At 42.0% G+C, this 24475-nt stretch overlaps 1 protein-coding gene across 1 annotated transcript in view; it reads right to left on the reverse strand.

Moving 5' to 3' along the window:
* Positions 1–1303: 1303 nt before the first annotated feature.
* Positions 1304–24475, reverse strand: part of Gabrb3 (gamma-aminobutyric acid (GABA) A receptor, beta 3) — a 200538-nt gene continuing 177366 nt past the window's right edge. Inside the window, exons 7-9 of the mRNA XM_013012018.1 lie at positions 17835–17987; positions 9351–9595; positions 1304–2264 (exon numbers count right to left, since the gene is read on the reverse strand). Coding sequence (XP_012867472.1) covers positions 1923–2264; positions 9351–9595; positions 17835–17987 — 740 coding nt within the window. The 3' untranslated portion in view covers positions 1304–1922. The remainder of the gene's footprint in view (positions 2265–9350; positions 9596–17834; positions 17988–24475) is intronic.

The following is a 24475-nucleotide window of genomic DNA, read 5'->3' on the forward strand; positions in this document are numbered from 1 at the left end:
GGGATGGGGGCAGGGACTTTGATTTATCAGCTGGTGGATTCTGAATTGTCACAGACCACCACTAATGCAACCTGGTTATGGCCACGAAAGAAAAATCTAGTAGTCAGCTCATGGACATTATTACCACCAGGCCCATCCTTGGGGAGTATAGTGCCTTTGTTTATGTAAAGAAAGCTGGTGCTAGCCCCTTTTGAGTTCCAGACAGGACTCTGGTCTTTTGTTTTTAGACAGAACAAAAAGGGTAAAACAAATGTGGCACTTTTTTTGGGGGGTGTGGAGGGAGTGAGGGAAAGCGTTCATTTAGCAGTACTTTCCTGCACATTTTGCTTTTTTTTTTTTTAAATTTCATCTCCCAAAGGCTTCACTTCACTGTGACACTGTTTGCACAACTGTAGTCATTTTCAGTTTTATGGATGCCTGTGATAGAAATATTGTTTACAAAAAATATATCATCTTTTTTTTTCTTTAGAAAGATCTCATCTAAATAGTAAGTTAAGGTTGCATCTATGAAACCAGTGCACCTTGTCTTGTTTCTAACGAGCTTTAAAAAGTCCAAATAACTGATGAGGCTGTGAAGCAGAAGGAAGCCAAAGTGACTTGTGTTTGTGTTCCGGTCACCTTCCTTTGCCTCAGTACGGTCTTGGGGTGTCTGGGTGATGTGTGGTGTGTGTCGGATCATGTTCCTGCAGAATTCTAGTCGATCTAGGAGTTAACTCAGCTGTGCTTATGGAGATGTCAGGTACAGAAATAAAAGGCATGAGGATGTTGCTTAGTCTCTGAAAGCGAACATTTAGAAGTGCTGTAGATTCCGGCTTAGTTTCTAGATAACAGAAAGCGGTTACATCACATAACCCAAAGAAATATGACATTTGCATGCTGCCATGAGAGCAAGCATAAGAAAACAGAAATCTCGGTAAATATACATGTGTAGGCATATTATGCAAATATATATATATTTTTTCATCTTAACATACAATGTTGTAAGAATGAGAACGTAACTGCAAGGGGCTGGGGGGCTGGGGATTCATCCTCTTGATGGTTTTACCTTAGGATAACAAAGAACCTGAGACATAGGCAGGCCTGGAGCACTTTTCCAGTGATTGAACGTTCCCACAGGACAGTTAAGCTGGGTCCACTCCATTGAACAAAATCCCCGCCCCCTGGACATACCAATACTGAAAAGTACTTACAGTGGGGTGCCATTCACTCCTCATGGAGTTTCACACACCAATGTGGGCTTTATCTATGCTTAAAACCACAGGTACGTGTGTGCTAAACCATTATGGAAAGAGTCTAATCCAGTACCAGTAAAAGCCAACCAGCCTTTGGTCAGCAAAAAAGAGGAGGGTATGAAGTTGGCGTGATTCTTTTGAAACTAGCAAAGACCACTGTATGAATTTCGGAACATCAAACTGAGAAGTTTCGTTCTGGTATTATTTTGTTTTCAAAACTAAAACGTCTAACTTAGGATTAAGAAAAGACACACTTCTGGGATGGGATGGTTGTTTCACGCCCTCATTCTCAAGGTAGAAATATTTAGATGATACTTGTCCCTTTCAATTAGAAAAAAAAAGAAAAAGAGAAAAACTATGACTTTCTTTAATATGCAATCCCATGTTAAATTGTCCTTAGCTGCAAAATGTTATATATGTATGTGTATTTGTTTCACATACACACGAGTCTCCAGACCCGCGTGTATAAACATATACACATACATTCTCATATACACGTGTATTTTATATATATGCTGAGAAAGTTCACATATATATACAATTGCGTATGTATATATGTGTGTGTGTGTGTCTGCGTATGTGTGTGTGTGTGTACGTGTGTGTGTGTGTACAGGTATAAAAACTTGACAGGCAGGGGGTAATATTTCACTCAGTGTTAAATGAAGTCTTTGAAAAATCAAGTACAGTCACTCAGTTAACGTAGTACAGCCAGTAAACTAAGTTGAAGAGAGAAAACGTGAATGGAAACACGATCCGGGACCATCTGTCAATGGCATTCACATCGGTGAGATCAGGGATTTTGATTTTGAGCTGCGAAGACCTTCTCCGTAAGTGTGTCTTCTTGTGCTGGGTGCTCCTGTCTCCCAGGTACCTCCCGTGCCCTTCCCTGGGCATGCTCTGTTTCCTGTACTGGATTCCTGAGTTGTCAAAGGATATTGCTGAATTCCTGGTGTCACCCACTCCACCAGCGACCTCGTTCACTTCGTTGTGAACCTCCAGTGATGTTAACAGGATATTTCCATGGGCGTCCACCTAATAGGGATGGGGTGGTGGTGGAAGAAAAGGTACTCTGGTGAGACAATGCGCATGTCCAGAGATCTCATTTCCATATGCAAATCCGAGACAGAAGGAGGGCCTGTCATAAAGACATCTATCCAACCCAGTATCTCATTTTATTGAAAGGAGAAAGAAAAAAAGCCTTGGGAAGATTTAGCTGCAGCTTTAGAGATATTATTTCCTTGGTTTAAAGAGGCTCTCAAGGAAAGGGGAACTGGTTGGAAAACTGAAATTCCACATGACAAGACACAAGGCCTTCCTGAAGAGAAAATTAAAGCTCCGACACTATTGACGATGCTAAGTTCTAGCTATTTCTCATTACGACAGCCTTCCATTATTTCAGTAATCCTGAAATAGTACTGAAAAGTCAACATCACTAGCCTAGCTTGGCTCACGTCCTATGAGCATTGTATAGGTTTAACATCATCCTTAGAGAAAGAAGATGGATATGATTCCCAAAGTATTTTGAGAGAGCATCCATAGTTCCATTGCTTTTATTAGAGCATGTTAGTATAGTCACGGTATGATTTCTTCTCGTTAATCTCTTCCTGTGCTTCAGCTGTAAATTAAACCTTCAGTGTGTGTGTGTGTGTGTGTGTGTGTGTGTGTGTGTGTGTGTGTGTGTGTATTTGGAAAGCACATTAAAGACTAGCCTTCAGTACTAATCATGGTTTCAGGGTGTACTAGGGACCTTCTACAATAAGATGTGATTATTCTGTACTGTCAGGGACAACACCTTAGTTGGCTTGTCTCTTTTCTGGGGCTGAAACACTTATCAAATCACGATGGAGAAGACAATGAATGGTTCTGTGATCAGAGGACATTGCTGATGACTTTAATAGACTAAAGACCCCTCCACCCCCACTCCCCAACTGCGCACACACTCAAGTAGTGTCTCCTCTTCCAATCCTGGAACTGGCAGGAAGCTTCTTCTTCTTCTTTTTTTTTTTTTATAAAAGCTGTATTTAAAATAACCAGAGTCAACTTTATAAAAGGATATGTCAAACTTTATAAATTTTTTCTGCTGCACTTGGGGCTTGAACTCAGGGCCTAGATGCTGTCCCTGAGCCTCTTTGTGTTCAAGGAGAGCACTATACCACTTGAGCCACAGTGCCAATTCTGGCTTTTTCTGAGTAGTTCACTGGAGATAAGAGTCTCATGGACTCTCCTGCCTGGGCTAGCTTCGAACTACAAACCTCAGATCTCAGCCTCCTGAATATCTAGGATTATAGTTGTGAGCCAGGGCACCCAGCAAAAATGCTAACATTTTTGTGCTGTGCTTTACACAGCTTCAAATCATAAATGGTCTGTGGACAGTCCATTTCCATGGAATTATCCACAGAACCCCCTGGATCTGGGGGTTGCAGGTAGCGTCTTTCTCTAGGATGAGACTGTAGCTGTTTTCTAGGAGCAGCCATGGCCCTGGGGCCCATTTCATCATCCATTGGGCATTCCTTCTAGCACGTTCTATGTATTCCCTTCTGCCTTCTACAACTGTGTCTGAAGGCTGTGTCTCTGTCCTTTCTCTGTCTCTGCAAGCCTGTCCTTTCTGTTGCAGTAAGCTACAGGTCTATGGCTTTCTCCAAGACCTCCTAGTCATTTTGTGAAGGAATACTTTATCCATATAGCAATTTGAATCTTCCCAACTTTGGAATGCCCTCTGAGGTCGTAAAAGGCATTCATCTAGAAGAGGATCTAGCAAAGTGGACAGACAGGGATCTTGACACATTACTGGTAAAAGGAAGAGGCCCATGTGGAACTGAGCAGGGGCAAGGACCCCAGATAAGATGGCTCCAAACTCCAGCATGGCGGGCACTCAGGCAGAACTGCCGGCATCTAGGATCCACTCAGGCTTTTGTACAAAGATCTCAGCAGAACAAGAAAGCGGATGCTACCTGGTGGCTAAGATTGATGGATGCACATGGAGTGTGAGCCATCTGCCAACTTGCAAGTTCAGAGAAGGTCCCTTTTCTGTCAACTCTTGGAAGCAGGAAGTGATCAAATGCAAGTTGTAAACAAGGGGGAGGAAGAAGCATAAGGAAAAGGTCCTGGAAGGGTATCTGCCTTAGTCTTGAAGGAAAGCACATGGACCCCAAAAGTAGTGACATCTAGGTAAAGGAGATAGGAGAATGGGAAGGCAGAGGGAAAAACCAATCACATAGGGTGATTTGGGGAATGCGGCCAAGAGGAGACCCAAGAAATGAGGCCAATTGAACGTTGAGTTTTCAAGCCTGAGTAACAACTTGGTGTGAATGGATTTTCTGTTTTCCCAAATACCTTGTAGCTACCATGATCAGTTTGGGGGATGAACCTCATGAAAGTGGGAATCTCGGTGAGTGTCTCTGAACTCCAGTGAATGAAGCATAGCTGGAGGGAGGTCAAAAGCTATTTTTGAACGAATGCCACTAACAGTACGCATAATGTACAGGGCTTTTGGGTGCTGTGGACATTTATGATTCCCTGAGAGCTGTGTCAGGTCACAGAGTGTCTGAAGGCAGGCTGAAGAACCAATGCAATTTGACATACTCCATTTCAGAGTGGGTGAACACTTTGCATGGAAGTAAGTATTCAGATACTACTAGTTTCTAGTGTGCGAAGGAACTCAAGTCCATGCATGTTGCATTAAGATCTTAGTGTAAGTTGGACTCACACTTGTAATCTTAGCTACTCAGGAGGCTGAGATCTGAGGATCATGGTTCGAAGCCAGCCTTAGAAGGAAAGTCCATGAGACTCATCTCCAATTAACCAACAGAAAACCGGAAGTGGTGTGGTGGTTCAAAGTGGTAGAGCACTAGCCTGGAGTGAAAAATGCTCAAGGACAGAACCCATGCCCTGAATTCAAGCCCCACGAACAACAAAAACAAATAAACGAAAAAAAAGATCTTAGTGTAAAATAGTTTGACCACCAGAACTCAGGATCTTGTACTCACTCAGCTTTCTTGCTCACAGGTGGTATTCTTACCACTAGAACAAAGCCTCTATAGGCTAGCTTTTTGCTGCTTTTGGAAATAGAGTCTCATGGACTTTGCTGCTCTAACTGGCTTCAAACTTTGATCTTCCATGTCTCAGGCTCCTAAGGAGTTAAGATTCTAGGCATGAGCTACACTGGTGCCCTGCTAGTTGGACGGCTTGACTTATAATTTTACTTTGACATGGATTTCATTTATAAAATATGAACCACTATGTAGAAAATTCACCTCAAAATTACTAAGAGATTTTTTTTTCTTCTGGGAGGATGAAAAGGTTATTAAATCGGTTAAATCTTAGTAACAAAATATTTTAAATAAATATTTCCAAAAGAGATGCGAACTTTGGTTTTTTTTTTACTGTTTAGAATGTAAGTCTTAAAATATAAATAAGTGCTTGTGGATGAAATAGAAAGCCGAAATGCCCTTTATAGACTGACAGATGACTTGCGATTTTTAAATGATTTCATGAATACTCATTATTTTGAAGGGCCTATCTCATATCTACTATAATTAGAATTACTGATTTTGATGTAGTTTTTCTTCCAACTCTATAGCCTTGACAGGTTCCATCCCTCAAAAACTAAAACCACCCCATCTACAATATACTGCAGAGGGATTTGGCCTTTATCCTACAATATATCACCAGACTGGCACATTCATTCTTTACTGACCTTCCAGCTTCTACTTAAGTAAAATTCTACCTTCAGAAGAAAATTAAAGGATTTATCATGCCAGGGATGGAATCTTGTTCTTTACTATGTATACATATTCATGGTTCACACCTGTAATCCTAGTTACTCAGGAGGCTGAGATCTGAGGAATGCAGTTTGAAACCAGCCCAGGTAGGAAAGTCTGTGAGACTCTTGTGTCCAATTAACCATCAAAAAGCCAGAAGTGAAGCTGTGTTTCAAGTGGTGGGGTGCTAGTCTTGAGATAAAAAGCTCATGGACAACAACCATTTTCTGAATTCAAGTCCCAGGTTGGCGTGCATGTGTGTGTGTGTGTGTGTGCACTCACACACACACACACACACAATGTTATCACTAAAATTAACAAGTAAATATTATTTGTTAAGGACTGTTAAATGTGTGTGTATACGGTGCCATTCTGTTTGGTATAAAATTTGTGATTTTTTTCTCTACTCTTGTATTTCTGTTACTTGATGTAAACTCTTTGGGAGGTTAAGTTCTATTTAAAAATTGTTCCTAAACTGGGCACTAGAAGTCCAAACCTGTAATCCTAGCTATTCAAGAGGCTGAGATCTGAGGGTTATGATCCAAAGTCCATGAGACTCTTTAATCTCCAATTAATCAGCAGAAATCCAGAAATGAAAAGTATGGTGCAAGTAGTAAAGCATTAGCTTTAAACAAAAACAACAATAAAAACCTAAAGGACAACAGGAAGATCTGAGTTCAAGCCACAGTACTAGCACCAATAAACAAATCCTAAATTCTTAAGTGAGGAACACTTTTTTGATGTTTATCTTTCTTAATCTGAATACATGCATTTTTGGGTTATTTTCTGATATAAATCACTGATCCGTAGTTCTAGCATTTGAACAATATGAACATGTGAAAGCTTCATTAGGCCTGCTAGACAAAGTGAGAAGCAAAGTTTTTGGGTAAAGAAACAATAAAAATGGACTCCTGAATCAAGTTAAAAAATCTACTCTGGATCCAATTTATAACATATTCTCTGTGCATCCTGCTAATTGTCTTGGTGTATGACACCAGGATTTTTCTCAGTTTTGTTTTAAATTGTATGTGTCTCACTCAGAAAGGTATTTCTGTAGCCCAACAATTTCCTCTCAAGAGTCTCATTTAGAAGAAAAGAAATAAAATTTATGATTTGGTTAAATACAGAAGAAATAAGTCTGGAAAGACACAATAGTCCGTGTGTGTGTGTGTGTGTGTGTGTGTGTGTGCACGCACGCGCGTGTGTTTGAGTGCTTCTGTCATGGAAACAGTAATGATGTGATGAATTCCAGTTTCCATGGAAACAACCCGGCCAAGGCATATTGTGTATTTATAGCAGGACACGGGCCTCCTTAGAAATGTAACAGTATGGCCCCGAGTCTATTCCCCAAGTATGAAAATTTAAGATTATTTTGCTTGTGGAAAGCCTGGCTTTATTCGCAAAGTTCTGATTTTTCTGACCAGTTTGAGTCACACTTTGCTGAATAGAAGGGCGCCATGTACACATTCATTTAAACATGTCTGCCTGCATCCATTTGTGGGTGCTAAAGGCTCAGTTGCCTTGGACACAGGGGTTGTCCAAGGAGATATGGTTTCCCTGTTCAGGGAAGACACATAGCAGGAATGGCATGGGTAACAGCAAAGACAGCTCTCCTCGGGATTGGAAGTAAGTAGATTTAACAAGAACTTTTTTTCTTTGGGGGGGGGTATGCTGGTCCTGGAGCCTGAACCCAGGGCCTGGGTGCTGTCCCTGTGCTTTTTCTTTTGCTCAAGGCTAGTGCTCTCCTACTTGAGCCACAGCACCCTTTCTAGTTTGGGGGTGATTAACTGGAGATAAAAGTCTCACCAACTTCCCTGCCTAAGCTGGCTTCGAACCACAATCTTCAGATCCCAGCCTCCTGAGTAGGTAGGAATATAGGCGTGAGCCACCACTTACTTTTTTCTTTGTTGTTAAGAAAGGGTCACATGTTTATATGGAAGTTAGATCTAACTTACAAATATGTAGGTAACAAAGCCCAGGATCATCTGCATACATGCACTGAGTATATTCAAGTACGGTTTAATACAGGATTCCGAAGATATCAACTCCTTTCAACAACTCTCTCAACAAAATGAAACTGGAATCTGAAGTGTGACAGGGGGCTGAGTTCAAGGGCAGAAGAGTAGATAAATGGAGAGGATAAGGGTGGACGATCATAGTCATAATAATCAAGGTCCCTATGTGAAAATGGAGCCAGGAAAATTCAGGGGATGGGTGGGGTTAGGAGAGAGGAAGAAGAAGGGTAAGGGTAACAACACTGATCAAGGCACACTGTACTCCCAGATTGGCTTGTTGAGTGGAAACCCCACTGTACAACTAGTTGAACATCAAAATAATAATAACAAATTAAATTACAAAACCAAACCCAAAAGGCACACGTACAACCTGTGAACGTCTAGAGCACACACAGGAGAGATGAGGGCCCGCCTCAGGGCCGTCAGATCAGTTCTCCTGACTACACACCTACCCAGCTTGCTCATATCTTCCCACTTTGGATTTTGCCCACAGGGAGATGGCTAGCAGCCAGCAAGCAGCAAGGCAGACCGGCTGACGTGTGTGCCTACTCTTCCTTGCTTAGAATGACAGCAGGCTTAAGGGATGGAAATGGGCAACTCTACAACTAAAGGATTATTCATTCATTTGGGAACAAAAGTCTTCCCTATTGCCAGGTATGAAGATGCAACTCCCATAATCCCAGCTACTATGAAGGCAGAGGACTGGAAGGCCAACAGGTTCCATGGGGGAAGGTAGGGAGATTTTTTTGGGGGGGTCCGGTTATGGGGCCTGAGCTCTGGGCCTGGGCGCTGTCCCTCAGCTCTTCAGCTCAAGGCTAGCACTCTACCACTTGAGCCACAGCGCCACTTCTGGCTTTTTTCTTTTTGCTTATATGGTGCTGAGGAATCGAACCCAGGGCCTCAGGCATGCAAGGCAAGTGCTCTACCACTGAGCTACCTTCCCAGCCCCGGTAGGGAGATTTTTATCCCAAGAATAAAATGTCAAAAGGGCTAGGAATGGGACTCCACTAAAAATGTTTGCCTAGCAAATACAAGACCTTGGGTTCAAATTCCAGAGCTAATGAATTCATAGGCTTCCTTACGCCTGTCATGTTCAGACATAAGGAAGTATGAATTTATTAGTTCTGAAATCACACACCCCATTCATTTTAGGCTCGAAGGAAGCCCCTCAGCTTTGCACAGGAATATTTTAGAATATCATCATTTAGATATCATCAGCAATCCCCCACCCCACCCCCCAACTCTCTCCCAACAAACGCCCGTCAGTTGACAGGCCATACAGGTGACAAGGTGACTGATACTTGGCAGAAGCAGAGTGGGGTCCAGGCCATGGAGGGCCTTACCCGATTGCCTTCGCTCTTAGAACGGTCGTTCTTCGCCTTGGCCGTCTTCTCTGCCAGTTTCTTCTGCCTCTGAGGGCCTCTTCCAAAGAAGATGTAGTTGACAAAGGCGTACTCCAGGAGGGCCAGGAACACGAAGACGAAGCAGCCCATCAGGTACATGTCGATGGCTTTGACGTAGGGGATTTTGGGCAGAGTCTCTCGAAGGTGGGTGTTGATGGTTGTCATGGTCAACACGGTGGTGATCCCTAGGAGAGAAAAGGGGAGTGGTTGAGCCTGGTGACTCCACTGCCTGTCTTTGCATTCTTCACCCTCCTGCTGTATCCGGCTTCAAGCAGTAAGATGCAACAGTTCTCTGAGCAACTCAGCCCATGAGAGCACAGCACCTCAATCTTCTTCCACATCGTCTTTCTACCAGCAGACGAAATGGAGTTTAGAGACTGGGTGGGAGAGAAACACACACAAAGCAGCTAGATAGTTCATACTCCTTGTAACTATGAAAGACATCTAGCCAGGTGCCGGTGGCTCACGCCTATCATCCTAACTACTCAGGAAGCTGAGATCTGAGGTTCGTGGTTCAAAGCCAGCCCTGGGGCAAGAAAAGTCCAGTGAGCCACCAGAAAACAGGAAGTGAAGCTATGGCTCAAAGTGTTAGAGTGCTACCCTTGAGCATAAAGAGATCAGGCACAGTGCCCAGGCTCTGAGTTCAAACCCCATCACTGGGAAAGGAATCTAAAGAAGCCCAGAATTTAATGGGAAGTACTAAGTTATCTGGATGCAAAGCTGCAGATTTGAGGTGGTCTAAAGCATATGAGAAAAAAACTGTCTTTCCTATCACAATGTGTTATTAAAAAGTTCTTACTTTGGCCTGGTGGCTTAGCTCTTCTTAGGAGAAAAGAAACTGCTTTTAGGATAAGAGAGCATCTTTTGAAACGTAAAGTTCTTGTCTTAAACTGATTACTTTTCAAGATGGAATTACCACAAGCCCCAGACTGTTCAAGAAATAGCAAAGGTTTGTGGGGTGCATGTTGAAATTATTTGTGTAAGTTAATCTTATTTCAAAACGACCTTTATGTAAATACACCTTTACCTTCTTCAAACTAGCCAATCGTGAGCAAGTGGGGAGCCTGAGCTCAACCAATTGGAGCAGAGGGGGGGCGGGGCCTGCTGGAGTAGGGATACATATTGGAGCAGCCTGGCTTGCTGGCCCGATTTTTGGCTGAGGCCACACCCTTTCATGCAGGAGGAAATTTTGCCTTGCTGAGACAATTATGCATTTTCACGTCTGTCATTGTGACTCCAGTAGTTCTTGGAGAGCCTATGTACAAAAAGCTGGAGAAGTGGAGCCATGAAGGAAAAAGATCCTTGAGATATCCCTGGCCCTCATCAGAAGAAGACAGAAGGAAAGTCATTTCTTCTACCAGGCAGAGTAGAAGCTCATGGATGGCAGCCATGGTGTTTGAAATGGTATAAGGGGACAGGATGTCTGGGTCTGAGCTAAAGGGGGAGCAGTACTCCTGAGGGAAGATCACCTTGCAGAGAGATTTTTGTTTTTCTCTCCTCAGTGAGGAAGGTGGTCAGGAAATATCTGTGGTGAAGCAATGCTTTCCCTTGGATTGAACTGCACTGCATTCTGGGGCCAGTGAGCAGATCATTTGTTTTTGTCATTTTGTTGAATTTCTTATATAATTCTATGAGAATAACCTCACTACCTCCCAAGTAAAGCTCAGTTGAGTCCTTAAAACCACACAAGGACCCCCCCCCTCCACACACACACACATGCCATTTGTCCCACAATTTCTTTCCATACAAAGATTCTGCACTGGGTAATTTGAGGCCATGGCGATCAAGGGTCGCTTGGTTTGTTGAAATGTGCGAAGCTATGCCTGCAGAAAACATGTGGGTCTCTTACTTCTTAGTGGGAGAGGAAACGCAACAGCTCATGTATTGCCTTGGAGACTCTAAGGTTGCAGTCCAACCCAGTTGACTCAGGAGACCAAGGTCTGAGGATCACAGTTTGAAGCCAATCCCAGGCAGGAAAGTCTATGAGATACTTTTATTCCAACTAACCAGCAAAAATGGGCAGAAGTAGAGCTATGGCTCAAACTGGGAGAGTGCTAGCCTTAAGCAAAAGAAAAAAAAGTGCAAGGATAGAGCCCAGGTCCTGAGCTCAAGCCCAGGACTACTCTCTCTCTCTCTTTCTCTCTCTCTCTCTCTCTCACACACACACACACACACACACACACACACACACACATCCAAGAAGCATGCCAGCCCTTTTCCTACTCATCCTCAGATGTCCCTGAATTAGGGAAAAGGCAGAAGAGCTTTCTAAACTGCCCTTCCTTCCTTCCTTCCTTCCTTCCTTCCTTCCTTCCTTCTTTGCTTGCTTGCTTGCTTTCTGTTGTGGGGCTTGAACTCTGGGCCTAGGCGCTGTCCCTCAGCTCAAGGCTAGCACTCTACCACTTGAGCCACAGAACCCCTTCCGGCTTTTTCTGCTTATGTGGTGCTGAGAAATCAAACCCAGGGCCTCATGCATGCAAGGCAAGCACTCTACCACTGAGCCACCTTCCCAGCCCCCTAAACTGCCATTTCAAGAAACGAATGTGAAATGGACTCCAAGAAGCAATGCCACCTCAACAGGCCAACACTCCCAAGAAAGTTCTGGAGGACAGTCAGACTACTTTATTCATGCCCTCCTTGCTCAATGTTCATTAAACATCTCAGTTTACACTTCTCTTGACCTCTACCCATCCTCAGATGCATGCTTCCTGACATTGTGTGTCCCCCAGGGAGGATTTCAAGACTCTAGGGCTCAGCTGGCCTGGGATGAGCAGGCAAAGGAGGGAGGGAGGGAGGGAAGAGAGTCAAGGTTTTTTCTCCAACACACGCTCTCTTCCTCCCCCGAGCTCTGAACTGCTACTAACAGCCAAGCACTAGAAGAGCCAGAGAACCTATTTTTATGTCTAGCTGCAAACCACGATTGCTTATAGAGTGGATGGAAATCTAAGATGCTGGAGTATTTTAAGTGTCTCCTTTAACATCACATTCATGTGCACCTGGGGACTTTTTAAAATTTGAACATGGCAATGGGATAATTACAGTTTACAAATAAATGGGAAAACACCATGCAAATGCTACCAAATTAGGCATTCTTGCCATTATTCAAACCTTTTTTTTTTTTGCAAAGTTGCTGCCACTACTATCTTTCTCCTTTCCAAGTAGATTTGTGGAGCACAAATGCTTTGATTTTGCTCTGCTCATTTCTTCACCTCTCCAAGCTGGTTGACTTGAATGGGCCTGGGTATAACAGGCCTCCGTGGACAACCCCAGGAATTGAGCTGTAAATGTGAGGATGAGGATGTCACCTGTTCTTCGTGTGGTGTGAGTGACCTAGATCATGGTTGGGATCTCCGTTTGGTCTGATGAACAGTTTCTGTCTCTCACATACGTACACATTGCCTTCTACCATGGACTTCATCAGAGCCAAGCAGCTGTTGGTGCCATGTTCTTAACCTTGACAGAACTGTGAGGTACATCACACCCTTTTCTTTATACCACACCCAGCATTGGTAGAGTGTCACAGCAAGGGGAAAAATGGTCTCCCATAGGACTCTAGTCTTTTCGATTGGGTCGATCGATATGAGCTCTTAGCTCACATGCATTTGTGTATTCTTCCTGCCATTTCAACTCCTCTCCGGGACCCTTTTGGAAGCACACAGCTCGCATGGTGGAGTCACATGGCTCAGACCCACAGCCCATTGCGGCCTTTATCTACTACCTTGAGAAGTCTAAAGATTACATCTAAAGCCATCAGTGATGTGCCAATAAATAGAGAGTAGTTGCCAGTGCTGGCAGCTCACACCTGTCATCCTAACTACTCAAGAGGCTGAGATCTGAGGATCACGGTTCCAAGTTAGCTTAGGCAGGAAAGTCCATGAGATTCTTATCTCCAATAAATCACCAGAAAACTGGAAGTGAAGCTGTGGCTCAAAGTCATAAAGTGCCAGCCTCGAGCCAAATAGCTCAGGGACAGCAACCAGGCCTTGAATTGAAGCCATTAGATTCTCTGTCCTTAACCTTGAACTTCTAAGTGGACTTCTCACTGGGATATAAGAGGTAGCTGGGTGGTTGTGCCTGTTATGTTCTATAATTTCTGACTAATTATAAGCTTTCACTTATTTTTTTCATGGAGATTATGGTAATGAAATAATTTCTTTTTCAAAAATCTGCAGATAGAAAGATGATCGTGAAGTAAAAAAAAAATCTTCCTTTTCCTTCTGATCGATCCAAATAATGTAGTTTAGATGATAGCCGTATATGCTTTCACTCTATAGTGTTTTTTAAAGAATGATCTTTAAGAAGCTGTACAAAGGGGCTTCAATTCAACACGTCAGTTTGTGAGGACAACGCATCTTGATCAGTGTCACTCCTTTCCATCATCTTTCCCCATCTCTCCCAGCCCCAGCTGACCCCTCAAGTTATGATATTATTATATATGATGTTGTTATTATCATCATCATTACCATTATTTTGTAGGGATGGTTTTGAAGATGACCACAAAATTCAGTGTCCCACTTTGTGGTTGGGTGGCTGGCATCTCTGATAGCTCAGTGGCCCCTGAGCAGAGAGGTGTAACATTCTGATACCTCTTGAGCGGATGAGCACAGTAGAAATCCAGCATAACCAGTCTACTCTCCTCCCTCAACTCTAGGCTCCTCCGTGTGCTGACGTTTATGACGTTAACTCTGTGAAGTGTGGTGGTAAGTCTCTGTAGACGCTGCACTACCAGGACCTCTTTTTGAAAGGAGGTGTAGTTACCACAGTGCAACTCTCTGAGACATGTACAGACAGTCTTCAGAGTCTTTCTCAGGCCATAATCATGAAAAGTTTGGGGATGAAAGGAGACAAGAGTATGTCTCTAATCAAAGCCCTTCTACCCACAGCCATATCTTCCTGGAGAGCACTAGTATTAATAATAGTTCTTCTTATTATTACTCATTAACAAAACTCATTAATAATAGTTAATAATAATATTTTTTTGCCAGTTCTGGGGCTTTAAACTTAGTGCCAGAGCACTGTCCCTGAGCTTCTTTTGCCCAAGGCTAGCACTCTACTAGTTAAGCCACAGAACCACTTCTGGCCTTGAATCAAACCCAGGGCTTCATGCATGCTAAGCAAGCACTGTACCACTAAGCCACATTCCCAGCCCAATATTATTATTACTCAATAACAATACTTATTACTCAATAATAATACTTAATAATACCTAACAATAATGTTTGCTTTTTTCTCGTTCTCTTTTTAAATACATGTTTGATTCTTACAATGCAAGTAGACTGAATAATTTCTATGCAGTATATATTGACAATTTAGGAAGGAGTCTCCAGCATCCACAGAACTATATCCAAAACCCATAGCAAATACCTGTAGTCATGGATAACACTGAATTCTGCTTGTTGTTTTTTCCCCCTGTACACAGATACCTGTGATCATGTTTAATTTCTAGACTACCTACATTGAGAGATTATCATCAATAACTAAACCAGAACAGTTAGAATAACAGTTTGTAAGAAAGATTATTTACAGCATGAATTGTGTGTTTCTGGAGTTTTCCATTAAACACTTCTGGACCCCAGTAGGCCACAGACAGCTCAAGCTGCAGCAAGGGACACTGGGAAGACTGATTGTATTTGGATGAGGTAACGGGGAAGGCCCCGGATAGAGACTACCTGTGCTGAAATCATTCTTCTGGCATCCGGTAGCTTACCACCCATTACCCAGGGTGTTCTGCCTCATTCCCCTGTCTTTGCACAGTGGTCTTCTGCAGAATGTACAGTCACATCCCTGGCCCAAGCCGAGGACTGGGGCTCATATGGACTGGAAAAGTTTCGGCCTCATCTTGAAGGTTCCTGTTTCCATACTTTCCGTATTCAGCACCTTATGAATACATTCACGACCTTATAAATATTTCTCCTTGATCAATGAGTTAATACCGGAGAGATTTCCCAATACCCCGCTAACTCGGACTCAGAGATAGATCTCATATTGACCGGAAGGCATAAGCATCCTACTGGGACTCTGACAGCAGAGACTAGGGGACTTCCCAAGAGGCAGACCCCAGGGCTGTCTGCTAGAAAGTTCCTTTACCTGGGACTTGTATATAGTGCCTCCCTTGTGACCTCACACCTGCTTCCCAGGTCTCTGAACCCAACAGCCTTCCAGGGGAAAGCTTGAGCTAACAAAGCCTCTGAGATGTGAGCCTGAGATAAACAATAATAATAATGCTGTGGGGATAAGACCTTTATGTGTATAATATATTAGTATATATAATATATAATAATAGTATATGTAGTAAAATGGTATATATAATATACTCTTATTGGATGTTATATATAATTATGTATTCTATACATAATAGAATTTGTAACAGATTAATACTATATTAATATTTATAATATATTATCATGTAATATATTCTATATATTAATATATAATAACGTTATATATTCTATCTTATAGTATCCTATAGAACATATATTCTATATACAATATATAATAAACTATATATACATATATTATAGATAACATATAATATATAACATATACTATATATATATATATATATATATATATATATATATAGTGAGGTTGGGTTTGCTTGAACACACTTTGCATCGTGAAAGAGGAAGTTTTCAATGGAGGAGGCACAGAATTTGTGATAGTTGGAAAACACTCTTTGTGATGCCAGATCATTCCAGTCCTGGGGCGCACATGCTTCTGTACTGAGGACCACAAGGACACATTTTCCACGTTCAGAAGCTCTTGAAGTTTTGGCTACAGCTCTCTGGGCTATGAAGGCTTTCTCCAGGCTCCAGCATGTCCCCAGTGATTTCCTATTTTCATACTACTTATCTGAAAGACAGCACTTGCAGCTTTGTAAGCTAACAAGCTCTACAAAATCTGGATCTGTGTCTACACAATCAAAAGAAAAGAGTGCAAGAAAGAGAAAGCCAGTTCTATCAGAAACAGAATCCACCAAGCCTGGATAATAGGAGAGGGGATAATGGTTTGACATCTTGATATGTTTTAGAAGATAATTTTTGGCCAGGCACCAGTGGCTCATGCCTGTAGTCCTGGCTACTCAGTAGGCTGAGATATGAGGATCATGTTTCGAAGCCAGCCCAGGCAAGAAAGTTCATGAGACTCTTGTTGTCAATTAAACACCCCAATACTGGAAGTGGAGCTGTGGTCCAAGTAGTAGAGCATTAGCCTTGAGCATAAAAGCTCACAGACAGTGTTCAGACCCCGAGTCCAAGCCCTAGGACTGGCACACAAGACAGAGAATAAGGAGACGGAGAGGGAGAGAGAATTTTGCTTATTGAATTCATTAGAAAGACAAACAAGTGGTCATTCTCAGCCTTATGTGCTTTTTAAAATTCATCTTTAGGAATAGCTGCCTGAATTTTTTTTCCTCAAGCTACAGTTATGTGTTATAGCTGAGAAATAACCAAATCTTGAAGATAGATGTTAAAGTTCCAGAATTGTGGATCTAACCCATGCATTCACATAGAAATTTCTCTTACCATTGCAAAGGAAATCAGCCTTCAGTCTAGGGAAAGTTGGGTACACAAGAAAGGAGGGAAGGAAGGGGGTGACTGGCACGGGAAGTTCTGACTTCGTGCAGCCTAACCTACCAGGATGTGTGCTGATCATTTCTTTCCATCAGTTTATATAAGTTCCACTGCTAACTTCACTGTCAGGAATTAAATTCAATCCTAGCCAAACAGAGAAGGTCCTGATAATAGCTCATCAGGCTCAGTACTTCTACAAAAATATGTTCAAATAATTATTTGGTCAATGAAATTTCATAATAGCCGAGAATGTTTTGGACATTATGAGCCTTCTTCAAATACTAACATATTAGAAGCAATATCAGAACTTATAAGATATATTATACACCAGTTAGTAATCTAATAATTGTCAATGGTCAGCAGGATCACTAAGACCCCTGGGGAATGACTTAGAATTAATTGCATATGTTAATGCTCAACAAATTGTATAATTCCAATTATAGGCTGTAATATTTGACTAATTTTTTTCTAGCTTTTTTTTTTTAAAAAGGAGAACGCACAATTAATAATTCTTTCTGGGCTATGGAATAATTTTGGGCAGGAGGATGTTAATCCTTGTTTTCAAAATGAGTGTCAAAAATAGTTTTACTAGGCAAATAGTCTACAAGCATAAATTTTTTTCCCTCCCTTTCATGGGCATGAAAATTCACATCGGAGCCTTATAATTAAATTAACACATCAAGGGAGTCGTGCATGAAATTAGCATCCTGAGACAGAAAAGGGACTCTGTGGGCAAGGGCTGGTGTCATGATGTCCAGAAATGGGAGTCGAACTATTTGCTTTTCAATTCCCTTAATGCTGTAATGACACGGTCACTTTCCATCTTAGAAATCACTGAGCAGCAAGCACGTACCCAGGGCGACTCTTGCGGCTGAGGCGTCGTAGTTGATCCAGAAGGACACCCAGGAGAGAATGGTAATCAGTATGGAAGGCATGTAAGTCTGGAGGATGAAGTAGCCAATGTTCCTCTTCAACCGAAAACTCAGGGAGAGCCGAGGATAGGCACCTAAGGGAAACAAGACCAGGGTGTTACACAGGCAGACAGGAGCTGGCCTGGACTTTTTCCTGATTGACAGCAGGACTCTCCCAAGTGGTGGATACAGAGTCCATCCCTGTATCTGCTTGCTTTTGCTTTGGTCTGCTTCGTGATCTTTACAGAAGTACATAGAGGGAAGAGTGTTTCAGTCTGATTCTAAAAGGATGAAGGTCCCATTCCAGAGATAAATGCTCAGCTGTGAATGATCCCTAGGAGAACTCTACAATAAAGTGTTTGGCAGAGAAAACAAAATAATGATGAATACCTTTATTTTCTTTGTTTGGTTGTTAGCTCCCTCTTAACCTTTGTAGACTAAGGAGACTCAGTACAAAACTTTACTGAGGAAAATCGTCCTTACCACTCAATCCCTCAGCCCACCCAGAGGATCACAAAGCACAGGCTTGAAGACATTCCACATAGGCCCTCTGACACAGTTCAAGAGCACATCGAGGAAGAGAGGAGCCCTAGAGACAACACGGGGGTGCACGGAGATGCTTTGACCCACTCATGGGAAAAGCATTAAGACGTTCAGAGAAGCCTCTGTTTATTTTTGTTTTTCAAAACAGCATCTCCACAGCCTTGAACTTGCCATGTTAGTGATCCGGTCGCTCGAGTACTGGGATTACAGGGGTGTACCACCACCCCTGGCTGTCCATTTTCCAGTCTGCTGAAAGGCAGTGGTAATGCTCCAATCAGCACCTACCGTTTCTGCCATTATTCCTGCACACTCGGCATGCTGCCCCAGTATTGAATTTAGTGTTTGTTGTGTTGCCTTCTGCTTTGTCTTTCTGGCATTCAGGCACTATGGAATCTGTTTCCTTCCTGTCCATTTCAACTGATCACAACATCAACTCCAATCTCCCCCAGCTTCTTACCTCCTAACTTCTAATGAACTGCTGGCAGATCAGCCAATAAAAATACAAAGGGCTTCTTGCTCTAAACACCCACTTCCTGTGGCCCTCCCCTTCGCCCGCACAGTGGGTGACTCACTTCCTGGGACTGCCCACACCCAGCCTCAGGACATCTTGTCTGCCTTATCTCCCTCTACTCCACAACAGACTTCCTACTCTCCTACTCCTTTAGAAACATGCACCATTCCATTTCCAGACTCCATTTCATGATCCTTTCTGAGTTTGTCCCTGGATTCCTTTTTTTTTTTTTTAGCAGTCTTGTTCATGCATGTACTGATTCTCTTTATGTAGAAGCTGCTCACTTTTACCTCCAGCTCCACTTCCTCTGTATGATCAACCACAATTTTAGCCAGAATTATATAAACAAGAACAACAAATAATCTAATAAACCCAGTATTTGAAGATGGGCCATTTCAGAACCTTGTTTCCTCTGTGTGTGTGTGTGTGTGTGTGTGTGTGTGGCTTTCTTTCCAGAGAATCTGATTAAATGCATACATCATGCTGTCAACATCACATAAATATTTGCAAAGTTGTCACCAATTATGTGTCAACACAGTGTTAAATCCTTCCCAATTTTCTATCAAATACATACCCATGAAATGTATAGTTTATGCAGAGGGATTCCTCCATGCTCTAGATTTAGGTAATTTCCATTTTTATAAAACTATAAATAGTAGTCTTAAGAATATCTTTGAGCAGCTATCTTTGGCTATATTTAGATTATATTTCCTCAGGAAGAATATGCCAAATGAGGAATTGCACAGCTAGCGTTTAAGGCTTTTATTCGTAATATCAACTTATCTGTCAAAAGGAACATACTGGTGCACATGGCCACCATCTGAAGTTTATAAAGCAACAGCCTCCCCAGGGAAGTATGACAATTTGTGTAAGTTATCTTAGTGTTCACTGATTTTCATAGGGAAAAAAAGTGTACTCTTGCTAGCAGTTTCTAAGCAAGGACTCTACCACTGAGTTACATACCCAACCCTTATCTTTCAGTGAATATTTCCTGTATGATTTTTTTTTTTGGTTGGTCATGAGGCTTGAACTCTGGGCCTGGGCGCTGTCCCTCAGCTCTTTAGCTCAAGGTTAGCACTCTAACACTTGAGCCATAGTGCCACTTCCAGTTTTCTGGTGGTTTATTGGAGATAAGAGTCTCACAGACTTTTCATGCCTGGGCTGGCTTTGAACTGTGATCCTCAGATCTCAGCCTCCTGAGTAGTTAGGATTACAGGCATGAGCCACCAGCACCCAGCCTCTTGAATGATTTTTGGTCCTCTGTATTGAATCTTAGGAATAATTTCACAATGACTCCATTTCTCTTTGCTGCTGTTATTTTTACCTTTTTAATTTTTGTCCTTTTTATACAATTATCACCCATGCTCAGTTAGTCGGCAAGCATTTTCCTTGTTGTTTGTTTTCAAAAATAATGAGTTTGAGTGAAGAATATAGGACATTTCATTTAAATATTTACTGCTGTATGCATTGCATATATTCATTTCACTTTTTCCTGTGATTTAACTTTTTTTTTCAGCACTAGAATAGAATTAACCCAAGCGTGCTTGAAAATGCTTTACCAGTGTTACAACCCCGCTTTTAAAAAGAGTTTTTTTTTGGAGACACCATCTCATTGAGTCACCAAATCTGGCCTTGAATTCTCAGTCCCCCTGTCTGCTCCCTGAGTAGCTGGGATTATAGGAGTGCACCACTATACAGTGCTCTCCCTGTGATTTTTAAAACTTTATTTATTCATTTAATTAATTTTTTTAAATAATAGGTAAGTCCACAATACAAATCTGTCCAGAAATCTATTTTAAGGATTTTAGGGTTTGACATGAGGTGAAAAACACATTGTTTTTTCTCCCTCAAACAACTAATTGTTCAAACATCATTAATAGAATAAAGCCGCCCAATCCCAGGCATAAATAGGAGCACAGCTCTGTTGCTCTATAATGTATTCTCAGTAAAGGCTGAGCACTGACATGGTGAACTATTCAGGGCCCTAGTCACAGGCCTGCCCTTATTCCAGGCTCTTGACCCTCTGTTCCATCCCTACACTCCAAAAGCACAACATGAACGCTCGCTGTCCTGTCATGTTCCACCCAGTCTACTCCACTTGTGAGTTTCCTAACCCTGTCAGCCATTCTGCATGAACTTGGTGTCCATTTCGGTTTGTACTGGAATAATCTCCTCTGAAGTGGGGAGATCATCATGAGATGACGTAGTCAAGCATTTAGGAAAGATCACTAGGAAACTTCAGGAAGGGAATACTGATCTGATTATGAACATGGATCTCTGGAAATTTGCTAAGATAGGCACCGATACCAAGTCTAGACTTAAAGGGACTCTGCTATTTGTGTGTGTATCTGCCTTGCCAGATATCATCCATTTGTTAAAAGTGACATGACTTCGAGCCAACCAAAATATTAGACCTGAGCATTGGCCCTCTCTACCCTATGCAGATCCCACTCTGAGTGAGTTCAGTAGGCCACAAAGATAGAAAATGAGTCATCTGGGGGGGAGGGGTCAGCCAGCTCCAGGGCCCCTTCTAAGAGTCTCCTACAGGGCTCCTAAGGCATATTGAGGAGTCTCATACACACACAGCATTGCTATCACTGATCTACGTGCCATGCTGTGGCCACCAGTACTTTCCAGGCCACGTGATGGTTTAGTGATCGAGGAAAAGACTTCGTGCTGGTAGACTGAGGTACTCACAGATGCACAGGATCCTTTCGGGGGGAGGGAGAGGGAGGAGACCTTCTCAGATCAAGTCCTTACATTGATTGGCAAGGTGAGATTCCAGAATTGGGACTATAGCTATTTGGGGCGGGGGGAACATAGCTTAGAAGCGAATCATGTAAAATAAAAAAAAAAACATGAAGTGTCAGAGACATGAAGATGTCCCCTTCCAAGGAAGCAGCTGAGGCTTTCAAACAAAGGCAGAAATGCACAGGATCCCCAGGGCTGCTGAGCCAATGCTGTGGCCCCGCCCCCAGGAAACACAGAGCCAATAAGCAGGAGCCCAGCCTCTTAACACACAGGAGTACATCATTCCAAGTCAGGACCATCCTGGCAAAGCCATCTCTCCAAGATGCTAATCTCCATCCTTTTCTCCCCAGATGCCCAGAACATTCTGTTAAAAACAAGGCTCTTAATCCAGCCCAAATTTATATCACTTTCTAGGCATTAAGACATATATATTTTGAAGAACTCATTTTAAAATGTGCATATAAAATACCCTGACAGTAATAAGAGCCCCTGGGTTATAGCCAATTGATGTTTTATCAAGGGCTAAAGATCCCACCCATGAAAATAGGTGCCACTTCCCTGTCAAGACAGCATTGAGGTCTTTCTCCCTTAGAAAAGTTCTAAGTACTGCTCACCAGTCCTTGACCATGCTATTTTATTCCTTTGCAATCTCCCTTTCACTTCATAATACAATTAAAAACAGTGTTCTTAGCTAGGCATGATGGGTCACGCCTGTAATCCCAGCACCTGAGAAGAGGCTGAAGCAGGAGGAACAAGATTTTGAGATCAGCCTGGGCTATGAAGTAAAAGCCCATCTCAGAAAGAGAAAGTTTGTATCATTTCTCGCTCTCATTACTAGTCATCTTCTTGTAGGTTGAACAAGTCTATGAAGGAAAGGAAATGTATGAAGTGGAGAAGAAGGAGGAAATACAGAATTGCAGTTAAAGAACCCATCTCAAGCAAGATGCTTGTATCTCAGGCCTGTAATCTTAGCTCCCCAGTAGGCTGAGATCTGAAGATCGAAGTTGGAAGCCAGCCCAGGCAAGAAAGTCCATGAGACTCTTATCTCCAATGAAGCACCAAAAAGGCAGAAGTGGATTTGTGGTTTAAATAGTAGAGCACTAGCCTTGAGCAAAAAAGCTTAGGGACAGGAGCCAGACCCTGAATTCTAGCCCCAGGACTGGCACAAAACAACTACGACCACCACACACAAAAAAAACCTCAACCATCCCAAGTCATGCCTGATTCTCTATAGGGTCTTTCTAAATTTCTGCAGTAAGATATTACAGGAAAGAACAGGGTTCTTTGGACAATCCAGCGTCCGAACTTGGTTGAAGCATTCCTCTTGAGGAAGTTGACCAACCTGCTCAGAACCTGTGCCGCCCTGTGAATAAAATCAGGGCAGCAATCCAATGGTGATAGAAGAAAAAGTGAAATTAAAATCCACCCAAAATTGAAAACCACACTGTTGCAAAGGATACCATCAAGAAAGTAAAAAAAGACAACTTATGGATTGAGAAGGGATATACAGAAGCCACATGGCTGATGAAGAACATATAAAGGATACTTATGAAAAACAGCACACAAAAACCCATACACAAAAACTCAATAGAGACCGACATCCAAGGTTCACACCTTTCATCGTAGTTACTCAGCAGGATAAGATCTTTCATCCTAGTTGCTCAGGAGGATAAGATCTAAAGATCTTGTTTCAAAGCTAGTCTAGGCAGGAAAGTCCATGAGATTCCATAACTCCAATGAACCATTAATGAAACAAAGGCAGAGGTAGAGCTGTGGCTCAAGTGGTAGAGCGCCAGCCTTGAGTGAAATAGCTAAAGGACAGTTCCCAGGCCCCAAGTTCAGCCTCAATATCAGCACAAAAATAAATGAATGCAATGAGATAACCAAATTGTTTAACGTAGAAGATGGCTTTGAATAGATATGTCTTCGAAGATAGACAAACGAGTAATAGCTATGTGGAAAAATGCGCAACATCATTGCTCAGTAGAAAAACATCAATCAAAAAACACCACAGGACACAATCTTATATCCACTAGGATGGCTGAAATTTCCTTTTTTAAATAAGTGTTGATGAGGATGGGAAAAATTACATCCCTCATATACCATGGGAGGAACATAAATGGTGCCATCGTTTTACAAAACAGTTCCTCAGAGGGTTAAATATATTTCTCTGACCCAGCAAGTCCAGTTCTAAGTAAATGAGTTCACTTTTTGAGATAATGAAAACATACATCTGCACTAAAACACGTACACAGATAGATGTTCACAGTTGTCTTGTACCTAATAGCCCCACCTTCTTAAAAAAATCAATGGAAGAATGGAAATGTAACAACTCTAATGTTTTGCTGACAAGTGAATTCACAAAATGTGATATGTTCATATAAAAGAGCATTACACAGCAATAAAAAAAAGAAATGAAGGACTAAGATCTCAACTTGGGAACCTTAAAAGTGTCATGCTAAATGCAAAAAATCAGTCAGTATATATATATATATACACATATACATATATATATACACCTATGTGTGTATATACATATATATATATATATACATATACACATATATACACACATAGGTGTGTATATACGTATATATACATATATACGTGTATATATATGAAATGTATAGAATTGGCAAGTCCACAGAAATAAAAACTGAACTTCTGGTTATCTATGGTTGGTAAAAGCAACAAAGAGAAAGGCACTGCTAAGGGGTATGCTGGGTGTGGAGGTGATGGTGGTGGTGATGCTTGTGGACATGGTTGTGTGGTTGCTGG

Source organism: Dipodomys ordii, unplaced genomic scaffold (assembly GCF_000151885.1).
Source record: "Dipodomys ordii isolate 6190 unplaced genomic scaffold, Dord_2.0 Scaffold15, whole genome shotgun sequence".
Lineage (NCBI taxonomy): Eukaryota > Metazoa > Chordata > Mammalia > Rodentia > Heteromyidae > Dipodomys > Dipodomys ordii.